Genomic DNA, 20,401 nt, shown 5'->3' with positions numbered 1-20,401 from the left:
GACCAACTTGAAGGGCCAATTCATAAGTTTTTGTCCTTAACTCCAATAAGGCGGAGGTTGTAGGATGGATCAAGCTACTCCTTGGCAAACCAAAACTTAGTATAATGGGGCGTTGAAGCAAGGGTTGACATCTACCAAAGAGAACTCCTCATCCCATGTCTAAAGTGGCAAAGATCGTATTTTTGAATCACATTTGGTTTAAAAGGACCTTACATCCCATTCACCTTTCAGCATGGGCGAGATATAAACAGGTTTGAGGCCACGCATAGCCATGTGGGCGCCACAAATTACACAGACCATTTTTGAAAAAAAAGTAAATTATGAAAATCTCCAAAGAGATTAGGGATAAATTATACTTGTATTCAATAATATGAAAAATCTATGTTTACCTTTTTGAGATTTCTTTTTCTCCAATACTTCAAGTCTTCAACCATAACCTAATAGAATGTTAGTTAAACTGTTAACTTTTTATAGGACCCAAATGCCATATCTGGAAAAAAATGAAAATATCCAAAATAACCTTACAAAAACCTTCTTGAGGTTTATGTTTATTATACTTACACCAGCATGTTGTAAAAACCTATACTTACACCCATTTAAATTGGCAGTGTTAGTAAAACTGCTTATCTATTATAAAAAGTCAAAATTATCTCTATAAGAAAATAAGGCTCCTCTTTTACTTTACAACTCTTGAAACTCTTCAAAGTATTACATCTTCAAGAGTTTTCTTCTCTTGGAGATTAAGCGACTAAAGTTTTTTTCCCACTTTGCCAATCCACCACGAGCGTTCCTTTATGACGAGCGACCAATGATAAGCTTCCTTCCGAACCGATATCCGATGACAAGCATCTTTTCCAATCAGCCTTTGTTCTTTATAATCAGATTTTATTCTCGCTTTTTCACTCACCACATCATAAAGATCGGAGATGCTTGTATATTATTTGCTGATTTTGAGTTTTACTTGTCAAATACTGTAGACATGATTTTTTAATATTGTTGCTGCGAGTAAGAATTCCTATATCTACATAGCTCTGGCAACTTATCATCAAAAAGATCTAAATCAATACATACATGAAAACTCTTCGTTTTGGAGGGTGCATCAATTGCGGTTCCATAGCTTGGTTTGGACTTTGGACAAGCTGGCTCAAGTGATAAAACTCTTGGTGTTAATTTCTTGCAACAGAAAATTTTAAAGGTATCAACTTATTTGAGAAATCTAAATTGCTTTTTTCTTTGTATATGACTATTTTCTAATAACTTATTGAGATCAAGTTCAAAAGCTTTCTTGGTTGATCTTCTCTTTGAATTGATATTATATCACTTAAGGCTAGTTTGGTCATTTTTTATATTTTTTATGAACGTGGCATTTAGGTCCCATTTAAGTTAATAGTTTGGCTAACATTCTGCTAAGTTATGGGTTAAAGTGTTAGATAAAAACAAATTTCATGGATAAGCGTAGATTTTTCAAACTATTGGATGCAAGTATAATTTATCTCTAATTGTAGAGGTTTTTTGTAATTTACTTATCACATACGAGTAATTTTGACTTTTTATATGATGTAAGTGAATACCATTAATTTAATTGGATAAAAGTATATATTCAATAAATTAGTGGGTATAAGTATAATAAAAGTAAACCTGAGAAAGATTTATATAATTTATTTTTTAAAAAAAAATCAAAGTTTTCCTTGCTCTGCAAGGGGCGAATCATGGAATGCAGGAAGGCCAAACATATTCTCCATGGTGTTTCCTGTTCCTTGCGGACAAGCAAATCCCCGGCACAAATATTTTACAGTAGTTTAAAGTAAAAACCAAATTGGAGGAAGTTGATTCATCCGGGCCAATGGCATCTCAGCCCTCAGGACCCAATGAAGCGCTAATATGCCAAAACCCAACCAAAACCCTAACTAGTAAGTATCGCACACTTATATATCATCACACATTTTTGTATCTTTTAATCCCCTCACCATACATCAAAAAGTCAGCCGAAAATAAAAACAATCTCCGGTCATCTCCCTGTCCGTGTGAACTTTTTTCCAAAAAATATATAAAAGGGAATAAAGGCCTATTTCCAAGAACGCCTTCCAAGGAGAAGGGCTCCAATCATCATCTCCTTGGGCGCCGCCGTCTCCTCCTCATTGCTGTCTCTCCCTCAACGCCTGTTCACTTTCTCTCAGGTTTTTCTCTACCATTTCCCTCCCAATCTCGCTCCCTCGGCGCTCTTTAATTTTCCGCTACGTCCTGTAGTTCTCTTGCGCCTCCCCGTCCGAAGAACTCGATTGATTTCATCCGCTCCGGATCGTCTTGTCGTTGAGGTTTCGATCATAATGATGTTTTGAATTTATTATTTTTTTTAAATTTTAATTTGGTGTTAAAGTCGCGTTCTATGCGGACCAGAAAGCAGCAAGCAGTTATTATCAATGCGCAGTTTGAGCTTCTTTTTTGATGAAAAGAGCGTTGGTTTTAGTGAGCAACATATTTTTTTTAGGTTTAGGGTTTTTCTCCCGCTGATGGAATTTATTTATCTGTTGTTCTTTTATCTTTGTTTTTACGTTGACTGTTGGGTGTTTGACATGGGGAAGGATGATGAGTAAGGATGCCATTTCTAGCATATTTGAATGAATAAAAGTGTATAATTTTGTCATTTTAAGAAAATGTTTTTTGTTTTTATACTAATTTACGGTAGTTTTAGTTTTCAAAACACAAAAAGTGCTGTGCCGACTGATTAGTACTGCTCGCTGGATATTACTTGTCTTCTATCTAGTACATTAAACTTGTAGTAAAAGGATATTTCGTTAAGTAATGTGGTAGGGGTAACTATATTTCTTTTGAGGATACGCTGATTTATTATTACTGGCTTAAGGATCAAAAGATGGCTGGAAAATCTAACAAGGCCAAAAACAAGGGGAGGGCCTTCAAGTCCAATCTTGCTGATTCTTGGGAATCAGAATCAAAGCCACTTGATTCATCTCCATCCTTGAATGGTGGTGCTCGTGCTGTGGTAGCATCTAACGGTGATGCCAATGGGGTTGGAGACACAAGCAGTAAGTCTCCTGCAGCAAATGGGGTTATCAGTGATAAGGTAGAGATGGAAAATCTTTCGGCAACAACATCCAAGCAGGCTGAAGGTGAACTCTCTGTTCTTCATTTGATGTTATGTTACCCTCAGGCTGTTTATTTTACAGCTAAAAGACGAGTCCATTTCATGCTTGTTTGCTGTGTAACTTGTTATTGTTCATGGCCCAATTGACCGAAAAGAATACTGGAACTTTGAGATCTTACAATCAAATCCTGGTTACTCATTAAGAGAAAATTTGTTTTGATTTTCTAGCTAGGATTTTGTGCTTCAAAGTGGTTTTGTTGATCTTTTAATCTCTATGTATCTTGAACTTATTAATACATATAATTGTGCAAGGGAGGTCGACTCTCAACAGTGGCTTTTGTCTTTTCTTTTGATTCTACGATCTCTAAGGTCCTTTCACCCTGTGTAAAGAATATTGAATCGTGACTTTCTAATGTTCTGTTCATTGTCATGTAGATGACCATAGGGTTTGGGTGAGATTCATTGTTACTATATGTGTATGCATGACATGTAGACTGATATGCTGTCTAATATTCTGTTTTGAGCTCCTGAACTGCTGTACCATGGTGAAGGCAAACTAAACTCTCTGGGCTCGTTTGGTTCGCGGGAAGCATTTTTTCTCTTAGGAATATGATTTCTGGGAAGCAGAGGATGCCTAGGAAAGTACTTTTGGCATGTTTGGTTGACCATGGGAAAGTGACAAATTTCCAAAGTGCTTATGTTTGGTTGACCATCCACTTTCCTAGGAAAGTTATGTATAATCCCTATTATACCCTTAATAAAAATTAGATCTTTAATGCCTCTTTAATGCTTCTTTAATACTGAAGGGCCTTTTTGGGAAAAAATAAAAATGGAGTGATTCCCGCCTCATGGGAAAGACTTTCCCATGAAATGTGGGAATCATATTCCCATGGGAATATAATTTTTCCATCTCTCTTCTTTGAAAACTCCAACCAAACAAGAGGCATCTCATTACTTTCCCGTTGACCACATTTTTCCTTCTTCTTTTCCCGCGAACCGAACGAGCCCTCAATTGCTCAGTGTCATGTTGCCCTGCGGACAACCATCGAACTTATTACTAATCAGTGAATGGGGAAATCTGTCCTAAAGTGTCAGCTAATAAATGTTCTTTCAAAAGCATACATATTCTAGCAACAATCATAAAACAACTTTCCATTTTGGCCAACTCCTTTTTAAGTACTGTTTCAATCGATACATCTATATCTCGTGTTTAGGTAATGCTATCATCAGCTTTCCATATTTTATAAATTTGTTATCCTAGAAGAATTTCAAGAGGTAATCCATTGACCACATCTACTAAAGTGCTGACAGATTGGCGGTTCAGCTTGCAAAATAAGGAGAAATTGGCCTTTTTTTACTTGAATCTTTCCTTTCATGTCAGAAAAATATGCCTGGAATTTAAATATTCCCCTTGTGAACCCTGTGGAGCCCTTCCCTTTTCCTTTTTTCTACCTTTCATGATCTTCTCAACCCATCTTTCTTTCATGTATTCTTTAACTCATTGTTTTGAAGGTCTGATTGATGAGGAAACATAGGTGTGTAGGTGCTTGATGGTATGTGTAGTTTTACCAAGTCCACCAAATAAGTTTCATCTGTTGAGGTTCAACTTTTGAAGTTTCAGTTTAATTTCAAAAAAGATAAAAAATATCATAAAATTTTAAAAATAAAAAAGTGTTTACAGTTTTGAGACAGACAAATATTATAATTTAAAAAGAATAACGAAAAGCCATTTTTACATCATTTTATTGTGCGACATGTCATTAATTATTTGAGGACAATCTGTTTGAGATTTGATCTCTAGGATAGCTAATTCTGTCGACAATAATTCAATAAACTTATCTCTCTCTCTCTCTCTATATATATATATGTATTATTTGATGTCAAAATGCACCTAATTCTTCTCAAATTCTAATTAAGTTTGACTCTTTATAAGTGTTTCAAAAATCAAGAAAAACATGTATAAAAGGCAAAATAGCTTTACAATTTGCCCATACATATATACACATCCGCACATACATATATACTCATCCATATATATATATATATACACACACACATATACACATGTATGATTGCAAGTATGCAGTCCCTTAGTTTTGGAGTGGTTCCAGCCAAAGCCAAAACATCTTGGTTACTGAGTTTTGGTCGAAACATCAAATTCATCACTATACTTTCCTATTTTTGCAATCCCAAAGACGCATTTCCATAAATAGGATCCATCTATTGTCCAGAATCCTCAATTCTGAATGCCCATTACTTATTGGGCAAAAAATGTATAGGAAAGAGGCCTTCAAAATGTAGTATTTTGGATTTATTGGTACTTTAACTATTTAGATCCTCTATTTGGAATGCCCACGATCAATATCCGATTAGTAAAATTGAGATTTTAATCCTATTAGAAGGATGTTAGTTGAACTCTCTCTCTCTCTATATATATATGTATGCGTGTTCGCATGCATATGTGTTTGCTAGTAGAAAAGTTTCTTGTATGTTGGGTTTAGTAATCTCCATGGATGCAACTTGGCATTTGTTGAAAATGGTTTGAAAAAGAAGGAAAGTAGCTGTTGAGGTTGCACAGAAGTGGAAAAGAAGGAAAATCCAAAGGTCTAGCTGTTGAGAAAGAAGATAGAAAATGCTAAAAGATGATCAGAAAGTGAGAAAAAGGAAAACCTAAAACTAATTTTTATTTCATTTCTGATTTTCTGGTTAAAAAGGTCCCAGGTTTTGCATTTCTAATCACTTTGTTTAAATCCTACTTTCTATTGAGAACTTAATATAAACAAGAACTTCCCATAATGGCCAATGCTTTATCCTCCTAAGAACACTCAGGAAACATGAAAAATCTATATACCCCCTGAATAAACATGGAACATACTCATTTTTGGCACTTTTTGTCCTTGAAACCCTTCATTTTTCCTTCATTTCCTTTTCGTTGGCTCCTCTTATTGTAACTTAATATTAGACCATAACTAGAAGGTTCACAACCTTAACCATCATACCATGTTCCAACTCCTAACTATTGCTGTCTACTTTCTTAGTCCTTATTTGCCCAGCATTCCTATTTAAAGCTAGATTTAACTGTTATTTCACGCTTTCTCATATCCTCTCACAATTTTAGTCTGTGTTAGCTCTCGTCTTTTCCTCCTACATCGACAAAAATTGAAATACTTTCCTACTGGAACCCCCTCAAATCTTTGTTGGACATATCCATACCATCTCGTTTGAGTCTCTATTATTTTAACTTGTGCAACTCCCACTCCTTTGATAAACTTGTTTCTCACTTTCTCACTTCAGCCTTTTGTTTTCACATCCAACTCAACATTTTTCTAGTACATTTAATTTATTTTCTTGGATCCACTTTATTGTGCAATAATTTCAACCACACAACATGGCATGCATTATTTCTATTTCATAGAATTTTCCTTCAAGACGCCAAAGTATGCATTGATCACATAGTACACTAGAAATACCCCTCCATATCATCCAGTCAGCTCCAACTTTTTTACGTGTTTTCATTATCACCCCATTATTTTCATGATAACTTTTCTCCCCATGTTTTTGTAGATAAACACAAAAAAAAGCCTTATGGATGAGACAAGAATAAATAAGGCAAGATTTGTTCGTTGCCATCATAGTCCTTTGTTCACTTTGCTGTAATAACTTTTTTATCTACTAACAATCATAACTATGGGCTATCATATTTGTGGGTTTGCTACTGATTTTTCTGACTGTATTGGAAAAGTCAGTAGCTTCATTATAACAGCAAAGTTTATGATCCATTTGAATTTTCCATGCATAGATTGGAACTCCTGGTTGGGTTCCTTTCACTTGTTGGTTTGTTTTTTATGCACTTTTTTCTACTAATCATCTTTACTAATGGCAATTCTAATATGATATCGGCTTTGGATCAGCTTAATGTGATTTAGGGGCATTTAAAAACTGGCCATCTCTCTCTCTCTCTCTCTCTCATGAACCAATCAAAATTCGAGCTAGCAATTTTAAGAAACTGTGCGCTTTTTGGTGGGCAGGTGAGATTCATCTTTACCCTGTTTCTGTGAAGACACAATCTGGGGAAAAGCTAGAGTTGCAGGTAAGTTGTTCATAAACAAATATGGGATGTATTTTTAGGCAATGGGAGTCTTCTTTTGTGTTTTTTTTTAAAAATTTTTAGTGCGCTAGACTGATGAGGTGGCCCTTCCTCCATAGCCTTAAACCCCTTAACCTTGATGATGGTGAGGTTCACATGTATTGGGCGCAACCACGAAGGGATGTCACCAGCAGGCTAGCTGGCACCTTCAGTGAAAGGGGACATGTAGCTATCAAGAATTTGCTTCTAGTAAGAGCAATCCAATGGTTCTGTCCCATGCATTTTATGAGGCACATATATGCACACTTGCGTATGCTTGTTTCATATGCAGAGGTCCATCTTCACATGTCTGCAGGCATACATAACTTTTTTTAGCAATTTATTAATGGAAGTTTAGGTTTGTTGTTTTTGTGAGCGTTCAAAGATTCTTTATACATTTTCTAGTGTTCTATCTTTTGAATTAGTTCACACGCAGTTACTTTTGTACTTTGCTTTTTCATGTGGAATTTTAGTGGCTGTTTTCTTTTTTTGTTAGTTATTTTTACTTTTCCTGATGATCTGTAAATCATTGGGGAAACTGGCATCTGTCTACAATAGAATTTACTCGAGCTCATGCTAGCTTGGTGCGAGAAATCACCATGCTCCCTTAATATTTATAAAGCCTATTATCAGTGACTGGGGTATTGAAAGGTGAAATCATGCCACTTTCTTGAGTGTATACAGAAGTTTAATACAGTATAGCAATGTATAGGGAGATAATAATTGTTTTTGTTTGTAAAATGGTATCATGCCCTGTATGTTTTTCAAAAAAATCAAACACCATGAGAAAATAGTAATTTGTTGAGGTCTGCCATATGAGTTGGGTCTACTTCTAGTAATGCATATGATAAAAGGCACGCAGCCACTGTTGAGGGACCTAAGGGATTTCTTTTTCTAGATTCAGGACTCATGATTTGGAGGTCTACATACATCTATACAATCTTCTATTGCTTTATCCTGGTTGGGCAACAATCTAACTTTTTAATGCAAAAGAAATTTAGATATCCAAGTATCCAATAATTCAGTAGTGTTGTCACTTTGCATGGGCATTTTTCCTTTTTGTCTTCGTTGTTGCTGATGAAGCTTTGCTTAGCATTAATTTTACAGATTAATAGAGAAGTAAAATCAATTGAAGAGGCAAGAACATTTAGCCTATATCATGCAGATGCTGCTTTCCACATGTCTTACCTGTGAGAGAGGGTTTGCATATTGATTGATTGATTTGTCATTATAACAGTGGGCTGATCCGCAACAGAAACAGTTTAAAGAAAATCAAGAGAGAACTTACCTGTTTTCATCTGATTTGCAGATTGCATTGGAAAAGAGCAAATAACTGCAGAGTTTTAGTGCAGCAAGATAAAGACATAATAAGAATATTTCTGACATACCAAAGTAGACAGAAGAGAGAATGTAATAAATAATTTGTTGTTTATATTAAAAATTGATGAAGATAGAAGAAGCTGGGAACTGCTCCTACTCATTTCTTAGTTGAATAGCTCAAATCTTTAAAAGTAGTCCTTTGGCCATGAAATTCCAAAAGATGACTAATCTTCAAAACTAGTCCTTTGGCCATGAATTCCAAAAAATGACTAGCTGTGCCAGCTGGCTGGCAACCAACTCACTGACAAAGCTGTTACGAAGTTTTCCTAAATCATGCAACGTGACTGTTAAAAACCTGGTCTCCTTGAGCTTGCTTGATTAGAATGGTGCCATCAGGTGGCAACCATGCTCAGTTCCACTCGCCTCCTTTGCTACTCAACACTTGGGAGAGGTCCTTTGGACATGTTTTGTAGCCCCCCTCCACCCTTACGCCATCTCCTTTCTCTTGATTCTGTTGGTTGTACTCACACTAGAGTTGTGCGAGTAGCCATTGTACCAAAAAAACAAAAAAGGGTTACTTTATACTAGTTTGTTTCTTTGTGTGTGGTTCATACTTTATAACTTCTTTAGTTGTACTTTGAAATAACATTATCTACTGATGTTTGTCTTTGATGCGCTTCAACAATTGAAGTATTCTAAAGCTTCTTTTATCCTTGCCCATTAAATTTGCACCTCTACAAATTCTAATTTTGATTTTGGATGTGCAGCTAAGTCCAGGAGATTCTGTGATGGATATCAGACAGTTCCTTCTTGATGCTCCAGAGACCTGTTTCTTTACTTGCTATGATTTAATTCTACATACTAAAGATGGTTCGGTTCATCATTTAGAGGATTACAATGAAATTTCTGAAGTTGCAGATATTACTGCTGGTGGTTGCACCTTAGAGATGGTTGCTGGTTTGTGCACCTTATTTACTAAGTTTCTTTTATCTGTTCAGCTTTTTGGTTGTATCAGTAGTAATCAGGTGGCATTATGTCTGTGTTTTTGCAGCATTATATGATGAAAGATCCATTAGGTCACATGTACGCCGTGCCCGAGAATTGCTCTCTCTTTCAACTCCTCATGTCTCATTATCAACATTGTTAGCTTTGCAGCACAAAACTGCACCACAAAAAGTTTCAGGTTTCTATCTGCCAAGTGCAATGTTTTCAACCTCATGCATGTTGTCTCTGTAGTTAGCTATTATGATAAACTAAAAGTCCATCATTTGGATTACAGTTTCATATCGTTTTCTGCCTTTTTTAACTTAATTGCATCTTTCACATGGGGTGAATTTCCTTGAAGCTGGAGTAGATGCAGTTTTACCATCATTTCTTATCGCCTTTTTACTGTTCTTCTCATTGTTATACAGATGTGAAAACAAAAACTCCGGATGGGTTAGGTTTCATGGAGGATTTTATGGGTTCCCTCCACAATTTGGTGACACCAATACCTCATGAGATCAAATGTGTGGAAAGCATTGTATTTTCTTCTTTCAACTCTCCTCCAACTTACAGAAAGTAAATCCTTTCTCCTTAGTTCTTTTTTCTATGCTTCTATCTTTATCTGTGTAATGTTCCCTTCACAAATTTTAACCCACTTACAATACAATATTTAGTAGATTGGTTTGTATAATCGAAAACTTTCTTCTGAAGTTCACTATGTTTAACCTTCCGTCCAACTATATCTTGGAAACTAGGAGTTCTCTGGAAAAATAGAAGAACAAACCGGTTGTCTACCCCTTTATAAATAATTTCCTTCGTTATGGCCTCTTTTTCTGAATCAGTATGTCATTATTTACCTACACAAAAAAAGATTTACCACTATGACCGCATCTTCTTACGTACTGTGTCTAAAGGCATTGCACATCATTGGCTACATTTTTCTGTTTGAACATCCTTTGATCTTTAGAAATTTAACCATTACAAAAGTTACAAAGTAAACAGCAGTCACTTTTTTAGCACATTGTGTTAGGAAGGAGTATAGCTAATTAATTTTGTTCCTTTTCTTTTTCAGGCTAGTTGGAGATCTGATCTATATTGATGTAGTAACATTAGAAGGAAATAAGTTTTGCATCACAGGGACGACAAAAGCTTTTTATGTGAACTCTAGCACAGGGAGTATATTGGATCCAAGACCATTAAAGCCTGCTTATGAAGCAAGTACCCTAATTGGTCTATTGCAAAAAATCAGCTCCAAGTTCAAGAAAGGTGGACAAGTTTTTTGTAACAACAACAATTTTGATATTTTGTGCGTAACTCTAACAAATGGATATATGTTTGAAGGTTTTCGTGAAATTTTGGACCAGAAAGCTTCTGCACATCCTTTTGAAACCGTCCAATCCCTGTTGCCACCAAATTCATGGTTGGGGCACTATCCCATTCCTGGTATAAATGGCAGCTGACCTTTGTACTCTTTATGTTGAGATTTTTGTCTTAACTTCTTTCTTGGTTTTTCTTGCATTAGAAGATGCACTGCTCTTCAAATTTAAGTTCAACTTTCTCGGGACATTATCTTACAGATTATTACTTTCCTTTATTTCATGAAACTCTCTTTTTTCTAAGATTTTTTTTTTTGGGAAAATTCCTCCGTAGTTGTTCCTAAAATTCCATTCATGAAATTATATAGCTGCAAACGACATACAAGGGGTCTGTGTTTGCTGTAACTGAAAACAGTAAGTGTTTAGTCTCTTAAGGTCCACTGGCTTTAAAAGAAGGCTAGTCACTGCTCTCAAGATATGAGTTTTGTTCTACAGGCTTCTTGCACATATATAATAATTTTTATTGCTGGGACCAGATCTGACTCATGGTCTGTGTCCATGTTTAAAACCATGTTGGTGCTCTTCCAATTATCCTGCATGCTGCTTTGGATCCTTTTCAGACACATAATGCCATTTTGTTCCCTTGGCACTTGCAATGATTTGTTGTATAAGATGATCATCAGTTCATATTATAGCAAACGTAGTTGCTTGCAAGTGCAAAATTGCGGGTGCACTACATCTCATGTGGTACATTGTAGGTCTGTATACACGCTCTATGTGATGACTTATGGTATAGATGTTGTCAGAAAAATAACTTGATTAAAGTTAGATTCTGTAATTTTAATTATTTTTTGCAATTTTTTTTTTCATCAGTTTTGTTCAAACAAGATAATATGAGCAAACATTTGGCTGCATACCCAGATTTCCATGGTAAATGTGCTGTATCGCTGAAAGATACGTTATAATACATAACAAAAGGGTATATCTTCAAATCTTTGTAATTGTTGATTAATATATATGCAATCATTCTATAGTATGATATTTCACTGATACTTTTGGTCCAACTAACGTTACTTTGTATTTTCAGAAAATATATTGTTTTCATCTGGGTTAAAGTATCATTCAGAATTTAGATGCCCGTTATGCTGTAAAGTGTGTCTGTGCTTTTACGATCCATAAATGCTTTCACAACCTGCATCTTTTCAATGTTTGCAGATCATAAACGGGATGCAGCCAGAGCAGAGGATGCCTTTGCTCTTTCTTATGGAAGTGAATTAATTGGCATGCAGAGAGACTGGAATGAGGAATTACAATCCTGTCGGGAATTTCCTCACAATACTTCTCAAGAGAGGTGTATATATTCATATGCTTGATGCAGATCATCCACTGAACTGCGTTTTTAACCCTTTTTTCAATTCCTTTTCTTTCAATTGCAGCAGCTGCAGTTGTTCCTTCTAACATATATATTTTGTTTTCATTTAATCACATAAGAAGCTATTAAAAAGAGCTTTCTGCATTGCTTACAGAGATCATTTTGTTGTAGGATACTGCATGGCAGGGCTCTTTATAAAGTGACATGCGATTTCGTTGATGCAGCAATTAAAGGAGCAATCGGTGTCATCAACAGATGTATACCCCCTATTAATCCAACTGATCCAGAATGTTTCCATATGTGAGTGAACCCAGAGAAGTTTGTCTCATCATTGTCCTTGTAATTAGATTTCTAGCATCTTTTTGGTACAATCATATACCCTGGTAGAAATAACTTTGGAAACTTGACTAAGTAGATGGAGCTTCTGTGCATTATATTTAGTTGATCAGGGTGAATGAACTTTCTTACTGTAGTCAATTCTTGGCTCATAATTCCTCTTTTTTCTTTCTCCTGTTTTTTTTTGAGTGGTGTGCTTCCAATATGTGCCACTCTTCCACAGCATGGTCTATAGATTCTTTGACGCTGCTGTTGAAAAGTCTGCAGCCTTCTTACATATTCGCCAATATCTACTGACTAATAAAATATGTAATTTATAATGATTATACACATGTACATGTAGGCATGCACGCTCAACACTTGCATGGACACATGGACAGAGAGGAAGACACATGCATGTATATGCAGGTATATGTACATATATACATAAATACAGATAGACAGACAGGCAAATAGAGAGAAAGCAAATCAACAGAGAGATGTGTTTGTGTACATGTGTGATATACAGATGGGTAGCATGTTTGTGTTTATTATGTGTACTTCTGCTGACTGTTCGAAATATTTATTTAATTGCAACTGATTCTTTTATGCATACCATGCTTTGACCTTTGTCTTTATCTCCAGCTCCATTAGGCATGCCTTGTGGCTGCATAGAATTGTACATGCATAATAGGCAACCATTTAATTAACCATTAGTATTCCAATTTTCTGTGGAAATCTAGTGCTTTTTTAATTAACCATCCTTTCTATCTTCTCACAGGTATGTACACAATAACATATTCTTTAGTTTTGCTGTGGATGCTGACCTTGGGCAGATATCAAAAGATCAAGGCTCGAGTAGTAAGTTAAATTCTTGGCATTTTGTTGACAACTGCAATGATGCGGCCTCACCTGATTTGTTGGCAAAGGCATCAGGTAATACGTTCCGCAGGACCTGTGGTGACTCCAGTTATGCTTGTCCATGAGCCTAAACACTGATCAATTTCAAAATGTTTCAGATAATACTTCTGATGCATCTGCTGAGACACAGATTTCTGACAATGAACAAGCTACATATGCTTCTGCAAATAATGACTTGAAAGGAACTAAAGCTTACCAGGAAGCTGATGTTCCTGGACTTTATAATCTTGCCATGGCTATAATTGATTACAGAGGTTACAGAGTGGTAGCACAGGTGCATCATAGAGATCCTTTTTTCCCTAACATCTTATATTACAATGGCCCTTGATGAGGTTTTTTGGGAAGTGTGCTTTTTCTGATTGTGTGTGTATATATATATATATATTCAAGTTTTAACTGCTCCATTGTATGATTGCATGCACCAATTTTTGTTGTCTGGTATTCTTTCACTATTGATGCTTTCTTAAATAAATTATGAATTAGTGGTTCAACATAATGGCTAGATTTATATTTCTTGTCATATCATATTCAGATACTCTGTATTCTTCTCAGGTATCAGCTAATCTTTCTTGAGTCTAAAAATCTTCACTTTCCTTTTTCAAGTATGCGTTAGTAGTTGTTTTCGAAAATGGGGAGTTTCAAACTTCTTATAACCTTATATAACCACACTTTCAAAATTTAAAAAGAGAAATTGCAACTTCCTTTTTTCTATGGGACCAAAACATAAGATACATCCAGAAAAGAGGCAAGAACGATGATAAAATTGGGGGAGAAGTGCAAGGGGTTAGGCACTAGGATATGCTTGTGGGGGCAGATGCAGGAGTGCATCGTAGGAAGAATGTAAAGGATAAGAAGTTGCCTCAGTGGATGGCTTTATCTATGTTCTCTTATGCCATCCTTTTGTGTGTATGAGTAGGCTAAGCTTGGCTATGTGAGGGGATGCAAACTTTTGATTTTATCCTCTACTTCTGAAAGACTTAAGAGTGTCTTTCATGATAATTTTTTTCCTTTTTCTTTTTGATTAAACACATCATTTTTAATATTGATAAATGCAAATTTTCATTTTGATCCTATAATTAAACAAGAGGGTGGGTCTTAGTGCAATGGTAAGCTTGCTTCATTATGACCTGGGTGTTACAGGTTCGAAACACGGAAACATACTCTCCGCATGCGGGGGTTAGGCTGCATACATTTGACCCTCCTCAGATCTAGCAATCACGGGTACTCGTGCATTGAAATGCCCTTTTTTATCCTATAACTAAACAAACTTATTCCTTTTACATTTTATAATGCTAAACTTTTTTCCCTTTTATTTCTGAAGCTGTTGTATTATTCTCCCAATTTTTATCCTTCTCAACCTAACATAACTTTAGGCAATGTATTTCTATGATACCTTTTTATGTATCATCGCGGGCTTCAGCTTTTCGATTAGTCACTGCATTCATATTCAATTTGCAGAGCATTATCCCTGGCATCCTTCAAGGAGATAAATCTGATTCCCTTCTATATGGTTCTGTTGACAATGGCAAGAAAATTTGCTGGGATGAATCATTTCATTCCAAGGTGAGTCACTTGCTCTAATTTTATAGAATCTCCTTTTATGCTTTTGTATGTCACTATCTGTAATGGTTTGACTCTTTTTTCCATTAGAAAACATCAAAATCTTGTTCGGCTTATGAACTTTGGTTTATCATAACTTTCAATTTTTGAAGTCTGTTAATCTTTGGAGGTGCTTCATTATCAAAATTGTTTTAGGTCGATTATAATTTATCCAATATATGCTCCTCTATAGTTGATGTGAATTTTCTTGATTGTCTTAGCAACATTTCTCTGGATTTCATTTGATTGTTTTACTGTATGTGGATGGTGAACCATGTTCAAAATTTTTCTATGCTTTTATCTTACTGATTTCTTGTGAGAAGGTTATTATAAGCACCTTTATAGCTGGAGGCACTTTCTATATTTCAACATGGAGGTGCTTATTGGTTTGTTTAGGATGGCTATCAAGATGTGTGCAGTAGCTACAATTGATATAACAATGACCACCTTATATAGCTGCAATGGCCATGACAGCGATCACTTTATCCAGTTAGTATGGAGTTTTCTTTAGTTCCAGTGGCTGCAAGATGGACGAGTACTTTTCTGGGCAAATTTGAGAGTTAATTGTTGGGCTTTCAATATGGTAGACATGTACGCCGCATTGGACAGGCCGTGGTTTGAGCAACAAATTGAAGCCTATGGCCAGGCCTGCATGACACTCTCTAATCTAGGATGAAGAAAATGGGCTAGGTGCAAACTTATCATGGATCTCCTGTTCAATATTTTGTTAAATAGAAAAAGTTGTACTTGATTTAATAGATGATATTTAAACTTAGCAAGAAAATTAATTCCTGCATGATTTGAATCTAATATGTTGTGATATGATAGTGACATCTAAGACTTGTTTGAGATTTTATTTTTCTTATTTTTTGAGATGACATTTGCTGCTTTTTTTATCAGATGTCACTATTTCATTAGCTTCTTCTTTTTCTTCTTCTTATATTGATAGGTAGTAGAGGTTGCTAAGCGCCTTCATTTGAAGGAACATGCTGTTCTGGATGGTTCTGGCAATGTTGTCAAAATAGCTGCTCCAGTGGAATGCAAGGGTATCATTGGCAGCGATAACAGGTGACATAGATGGCTTTTTTAATATTTTTTTCTTCATTTTATTAATCATTTTACTAGTGTAATTTTCAAAGTTTGCTTGTAAAAGATGCTGACGAGCCAGGTTATGTAACTATGACATGATTATCGATTTTTTCTTTCAAAAGCTGAAAATGATCGATCAGTTTTAACCATTTTCATTCGGGTTCGAGCAATACGATGTGGTAAATGTTTTCTCTGGAGAAGCAATATTATTATTAGGTTAGCATAACTTGAAAATGAATGTGCTGTATATTCAGGATTGCTAAAGTTTTGTTGATAACTAATAAGAGCTGGTAAGCAGATAATGACCAATCAGAACATGCTTTTTCAGTGCATGTGTTCCTGCAAGCATGTGCTATTTTGTGCATGCCATGTGTTATGGTGTGTAACTGTATGGAAGTTGGTGAGGCCTTGAAAATTTAAGTTTTATGGTGTAATTTTGCCTGAACAGTTTTCATTTTTCAGGGACAGCTTATGCTGATATAGTTGTGAACTCGAAACTAATTTATGGATCTTGGTTTTATTAGATCTTGGGCTGTCTCTTTGCTTTTCAAATGGTGTTTTCTTCTCTTTGTCGAGTCTTTACCTATTTTGCATGCATGCTTATGTGCATGTTCCCTTTGGCTCCAGACTCAGATAGGAGTTGGCCTGCCCTTCACTGTCTCGTGCTAGTTATAATAAGCAGCTTTCAGTTCTAGTTCTATCAATAATCCGTAACTGGAATATTGTATTCTATGGGTCTACTTTATAAGCTATTTTTCTGTGTGGAACACTCCTCCAATATGTTTCTGCAGAAAAGTGTGGCTGGAATTTTGCAGGAGTGTTCTTTTTCATGGGCAGATTGATGCTGACAGATTCAATTAGGCTAGAATGCTTCTGAGTTCTCTCAAACAATCATGTGTTCCTTTCTCAGTCTGATCAATATGATCTGTAAAATTATAAGTACTTGAATCAGTTTTTGAGTCTTGCTATGGGGCCCCATACTGATACCCTACAAGTAGGATACAATGCATTACAGGCGCCACTTTACTAGCACATGGTTCGCTGTTGGCACAATACCTGTGCTGAGCCTTCCTACCATACTAGTTCTGCACCGCATCATTGTGGTATACCCTGTGCTGCCTGGTAGGCTGGTACAGAGCAGTGCTTAATCGCTGCTTGGAACCCTTTTTGGACTAGACTAATAGCAATAGTTATGAGTTTTCAGGTCTTATTGGAATTATTTCATTATTTTTCTTCATACAAAAATAAAATGTTGATAGAATTATACTTGCAAAAACCTTTTCATATTACATCTTATATGGATGTTCCTAATTAGATGCTTGAACTAGTTTGCTAAATGGTTATTTTTCCTTATGCTTTAAAATCGAAAAATAAATATTGTACTTTGTCAAGTATGGCACCTTTTAATGTATGATCTCGTGCTTTTTTTGACCCTTTATTTTTCTTGACAAAATCTTGTGGTATATATAGAAATGCTGCACTTTGTTGGAGCATTTAAAGGAAGATAATATCAACTTTATGAATCCTTTTTCACTTTTGTTTATTTATAGTTCCATACTAAACTAGATGTTGAAGTTCCATTTTTTTCCGGCATTAGTGTTCTTGTTGCTTTCTTGTTCTTGCATATCCTTTGCTTGCTTCTTGTTGTGATTCAGAATAACCTTGCTTTTTAACATGATTTTAGGTGTTGTATAACTGAAAATAGGAGAATAGCACACAAATGCTATTTTTCTGATAAAGGAGCAAGAAGTGACTGGAAAAAGAGAAAGCAATACTGTAAACATAAAATCAAAATGGAGTAGCTACTTCATTAACGTCAGTGCATAAAATACCAACTCTATTAATAGAGATAAATGTTGCTGGGGTGGTTAAACAGTTTATGACAAGTCCTTAATTTCTGTTCTTTCCAATCTTAGGCAAGATGGCTTGTTAAAAAAGCAGGTCTTTATCTTAACAAGCTTTAATAGTTACTTGAATGAATAACTTGATAAGATTTTAGAGGCTTATGGGAATGAGTCTTCCTATTTGATCACGAATTGTGTTTGTAGAGTCAGATCATACATTTTCTCTAGAAGCCTCTTTCAACCTGAGCCTTACAGAGTGCCAAAATTTAGTCTTGTTTGAAGCTTTCCTCACTGCAGATAAGGAAAACCGTAACTGCATCTGCAACAAAATTTCAGCTGACTCTGCAAACTTCTTTTATGCTTTTTCCATGAGGACTATCATGGAGTCGAATTCACAATCAGTATACCACCATTCTTATAGGAAATTAGTCAAGTAATACTCACTGGATTAGTATGTAAGAGCAGAATTGCAGCTTCTTTCTTACTCCTTTTTTATTTTTGTTATTTCCTGTTACACTCAGGCACTATGTTTTGGACTTAATGAGGGTGACTCCTCGTGATGCAAATTGTACGGGACCTGCACACCGATTTTGTGTCTTGAGGCCAGAACTTGTTGCTTCCTTTTGTGAGGTATGCATATATTCAATATTCTATGACCCTTTTCAGAATGAAACTCTGACTGTTTTCTAATTTACCATGCTTTCATGTGAGATAGGCTGAAGCTGCACAGAGCTCACACTCTAGACCTAAAATTGCAGGAGAGGCCACAGAGACACCTAATTCTCAAAATTGTAGTTCTCATGTGATGGTGAGTACTGAAAATGGGGCAATTTACAGTAAAATAAAATGTTGATCATATTCCAATTGAATTTAAAGTTATCATTTGCCCTGCCATATTTGTAAGCTGGCATGCTGCGTTATCTGGAGTTCTGGATGCTTGCGTCCAGCTCCTAGAATCTGTGTCGGATACATATCCAAGTTGGATACACATCAAACACTTGGCTACGTATGAAGATTTTTTTTAGTTTCAGGTTTTAGATGTTGGTAGAGAGTTGGCTCCAACAATTAATTTGATCCATTATAATAATTCTTAAAGTGAGATTTTGTTCTTTTTCAGAGGTTCGTTAAGAATGTAATGTCAAAATAATTTTACAAATTATCATTTTTTCCAAAATCCTTAAGCTAACCTGGAAGTCTGGACAAGAAACATGTATATTGCAAGACCCTATTACATAATATCTTTTTATATGATAGTTAAATGTATATATTTTAGTTAAAATTATTTTTTTCTATGTATCCCATATCTCTTTTTTCTCTTTTTGGTGAGTCAGACACTTGGACATGTGTCCATGTCCATGCACACTGCTAGCCTGAGCTTGTATTCTATTCTGCTTCTCTTTGGTGCTTATTTACATACAAGTATTTATTTTGATTGAAGCCATAAAAGGAGGGGTCATTTGTCACTCCCGATAGAGCTTAATATTTTTCATGCTGTGACATGCGGCACTTTTTGTCCACCTCTCTGTTGAGGTAACTATTATAAGAAGTTGAAGGAAAAAGTTCTGCAACATGAATCTAGGACTTCCGTTACACTATAATAAGTTTATGCCAGATTATGTAATATAATTTTATGTCAAAACAAAAGAAAAACATTTAGCTCTGGTATTCACTCTGAAACTTTTGCCTCTGCTAGGAAACACCTGTAGAAGCGCAGACAAAAGCTAGTGAAGATTGTGCTTCTGCACCTTCTGAAGCTCAGACACCGGGCAAAGATATACTTCTGAATCCAAATGTCTTTACCGAGTTCAAGCTGGCAGGTAGTCAGGAGGTAAACTCTATATAATTGACAATGCAATATGAATTTCAATTTCAATTATTTATTTATTTATCTTGTATGAATGCAATTTTTAATATATATTTCTTCTCATCTCCTTTCCTTTTGATTATTAGGATATTGCTGCAGATGAAACAATTGTGAGGAAGGCTGCTTCATATCTTATAGATGTGGTTCTTCCAAAGTTTGTTCAAGACCTTTGCTCCCTTGACGTCTCACCCTTGGATGGCCAGTCATTAACTGATGCACTACATGCTCATGGAGTAAATGTTCGCTATCTTGGAAGGGTAAGTTTTGCTTGATTTATGGTTTGGATTACTGGTCCTCTCCAGCAGTCAATGTACTGAATCTCATTTTATTTCTCAGATTACTGACATGATCAAACATTTACCTTACTTATGGGATATATGTTCCGGTGAGATTACTGTTAGGTCAGCAAAACATATTTTAAAGGTAACCATTCTTTCCATCATAGCTGATTTAATATGTTTTCTAACTCCTATAACCAAAAGGAATTATGTCATGTTTCAATTCTGTGGAACATCGTGCATACAATACCTCTGAGAAGGTAGTCATAG

At 35.6% G+C, this 20,401-nt stretch overlaps 1 protein-coding gene across 4 annotated transcripts in view; it reads left to right on the top strand.

The window, feature by feature from the left end:
* The first annotated feature begins 1,954 nt into the window (after positions 1-1,954).
* LOC103711390 (clustered mitochondria protein-like) overlaps positions 1,955-20,401 on the top strand; it is a 28,867-nt gene continuing 10,420 nt past the window's right edge. Inside the window, exons 1-19 of one of the 4 annotated variants that reach the window (XM_026806353.2) lie at positions 1,955-2,177; positions 2,864-3,128; positions 7,132-7,193; positions 9,317-9,506; positions 9,601-9,732; positions 9,962-10,109; positions 10,606-10,799; positions 10,875-10,976; positions 12,065-12,200; positions 12,393-12,521; positions 13,318-13,472; positions 13,556-13,731; positions 14,916-15,020; positions 16,006-16,124; positions 18,511-18,619; positions 18,705-18,797; positions 19,683-19,817; positions 19,940-20,110; positions 20,190-20,276. In XM_026806353.2, coding sequence (XP_026662154.2) covers positions 2,873-3,128; positions 7,132-7,193; positions 9,317-9,506; positions 9,601-9,732; positions 9,962-10,109; positions 10,606-10,799; positions 10,875-10,976; positions 12,065-12,200; positions 12,393-12,521; positions 13,318-13,472; positions 13,556-13,731; positions 14,916-15,020; positions 16,006-16,124; positions 18,511-18,619; positions 18,705-18,797; positions 19,683-19,817; positions 19,940-20,110; positions 20,190-20,276 — 2,499 coding nt within the window. In that variant the 5' untranslated portion in view covers positions 1,955-2,177; positions 2,864-2,872. Of the gene's footprint in view, positions 2,178-2,863; positions 3,129-7,131; positions 7,194-7,309; positions 7,440-9,316; positions 9,507-9,600; positions 9,733-9,961; positions 10,110-10,605; positions 10,800-10,874; positions 10,977-12,064; positions 12,201-12,392; positions 12,522-13,317; positions 13,473-13,555; positions 13,732-14,915; positions 15,021-16,005; positions 16,125-18,510; positions 18,620-18,704; positions 18,798-19,682; positions 19,818-19,939; positions 20,111-20,189; positions 20,277-20,401 lie in introns of those variants that run through there. The other 3 variants (XM_017843859.3, XM_008797517.3, XM_008797518.4) reach the window with 3 other exon arrangements.

This window comes from Phoenix dactylifera, unplaced genomic scaffold (assembly GCF_009389715.1).
Source record: "Phoenix dactylifera cultivar Barhee BC4 unplaced genomic scaffold, palm_55x_up_171113_PBpolish2nd_filt_p 001015F, whole genome shotgun sequence".
Lineage (NCBI taxonomy): Eukaryota > Viridiplantae > Streptophyta > Magnoliopsida > Arecales > Arecaceae > Phoenix > Phoenix dactylifera.
This window is presented reverse-complemented; position numbering and strand designations above follow the sequence as displayed.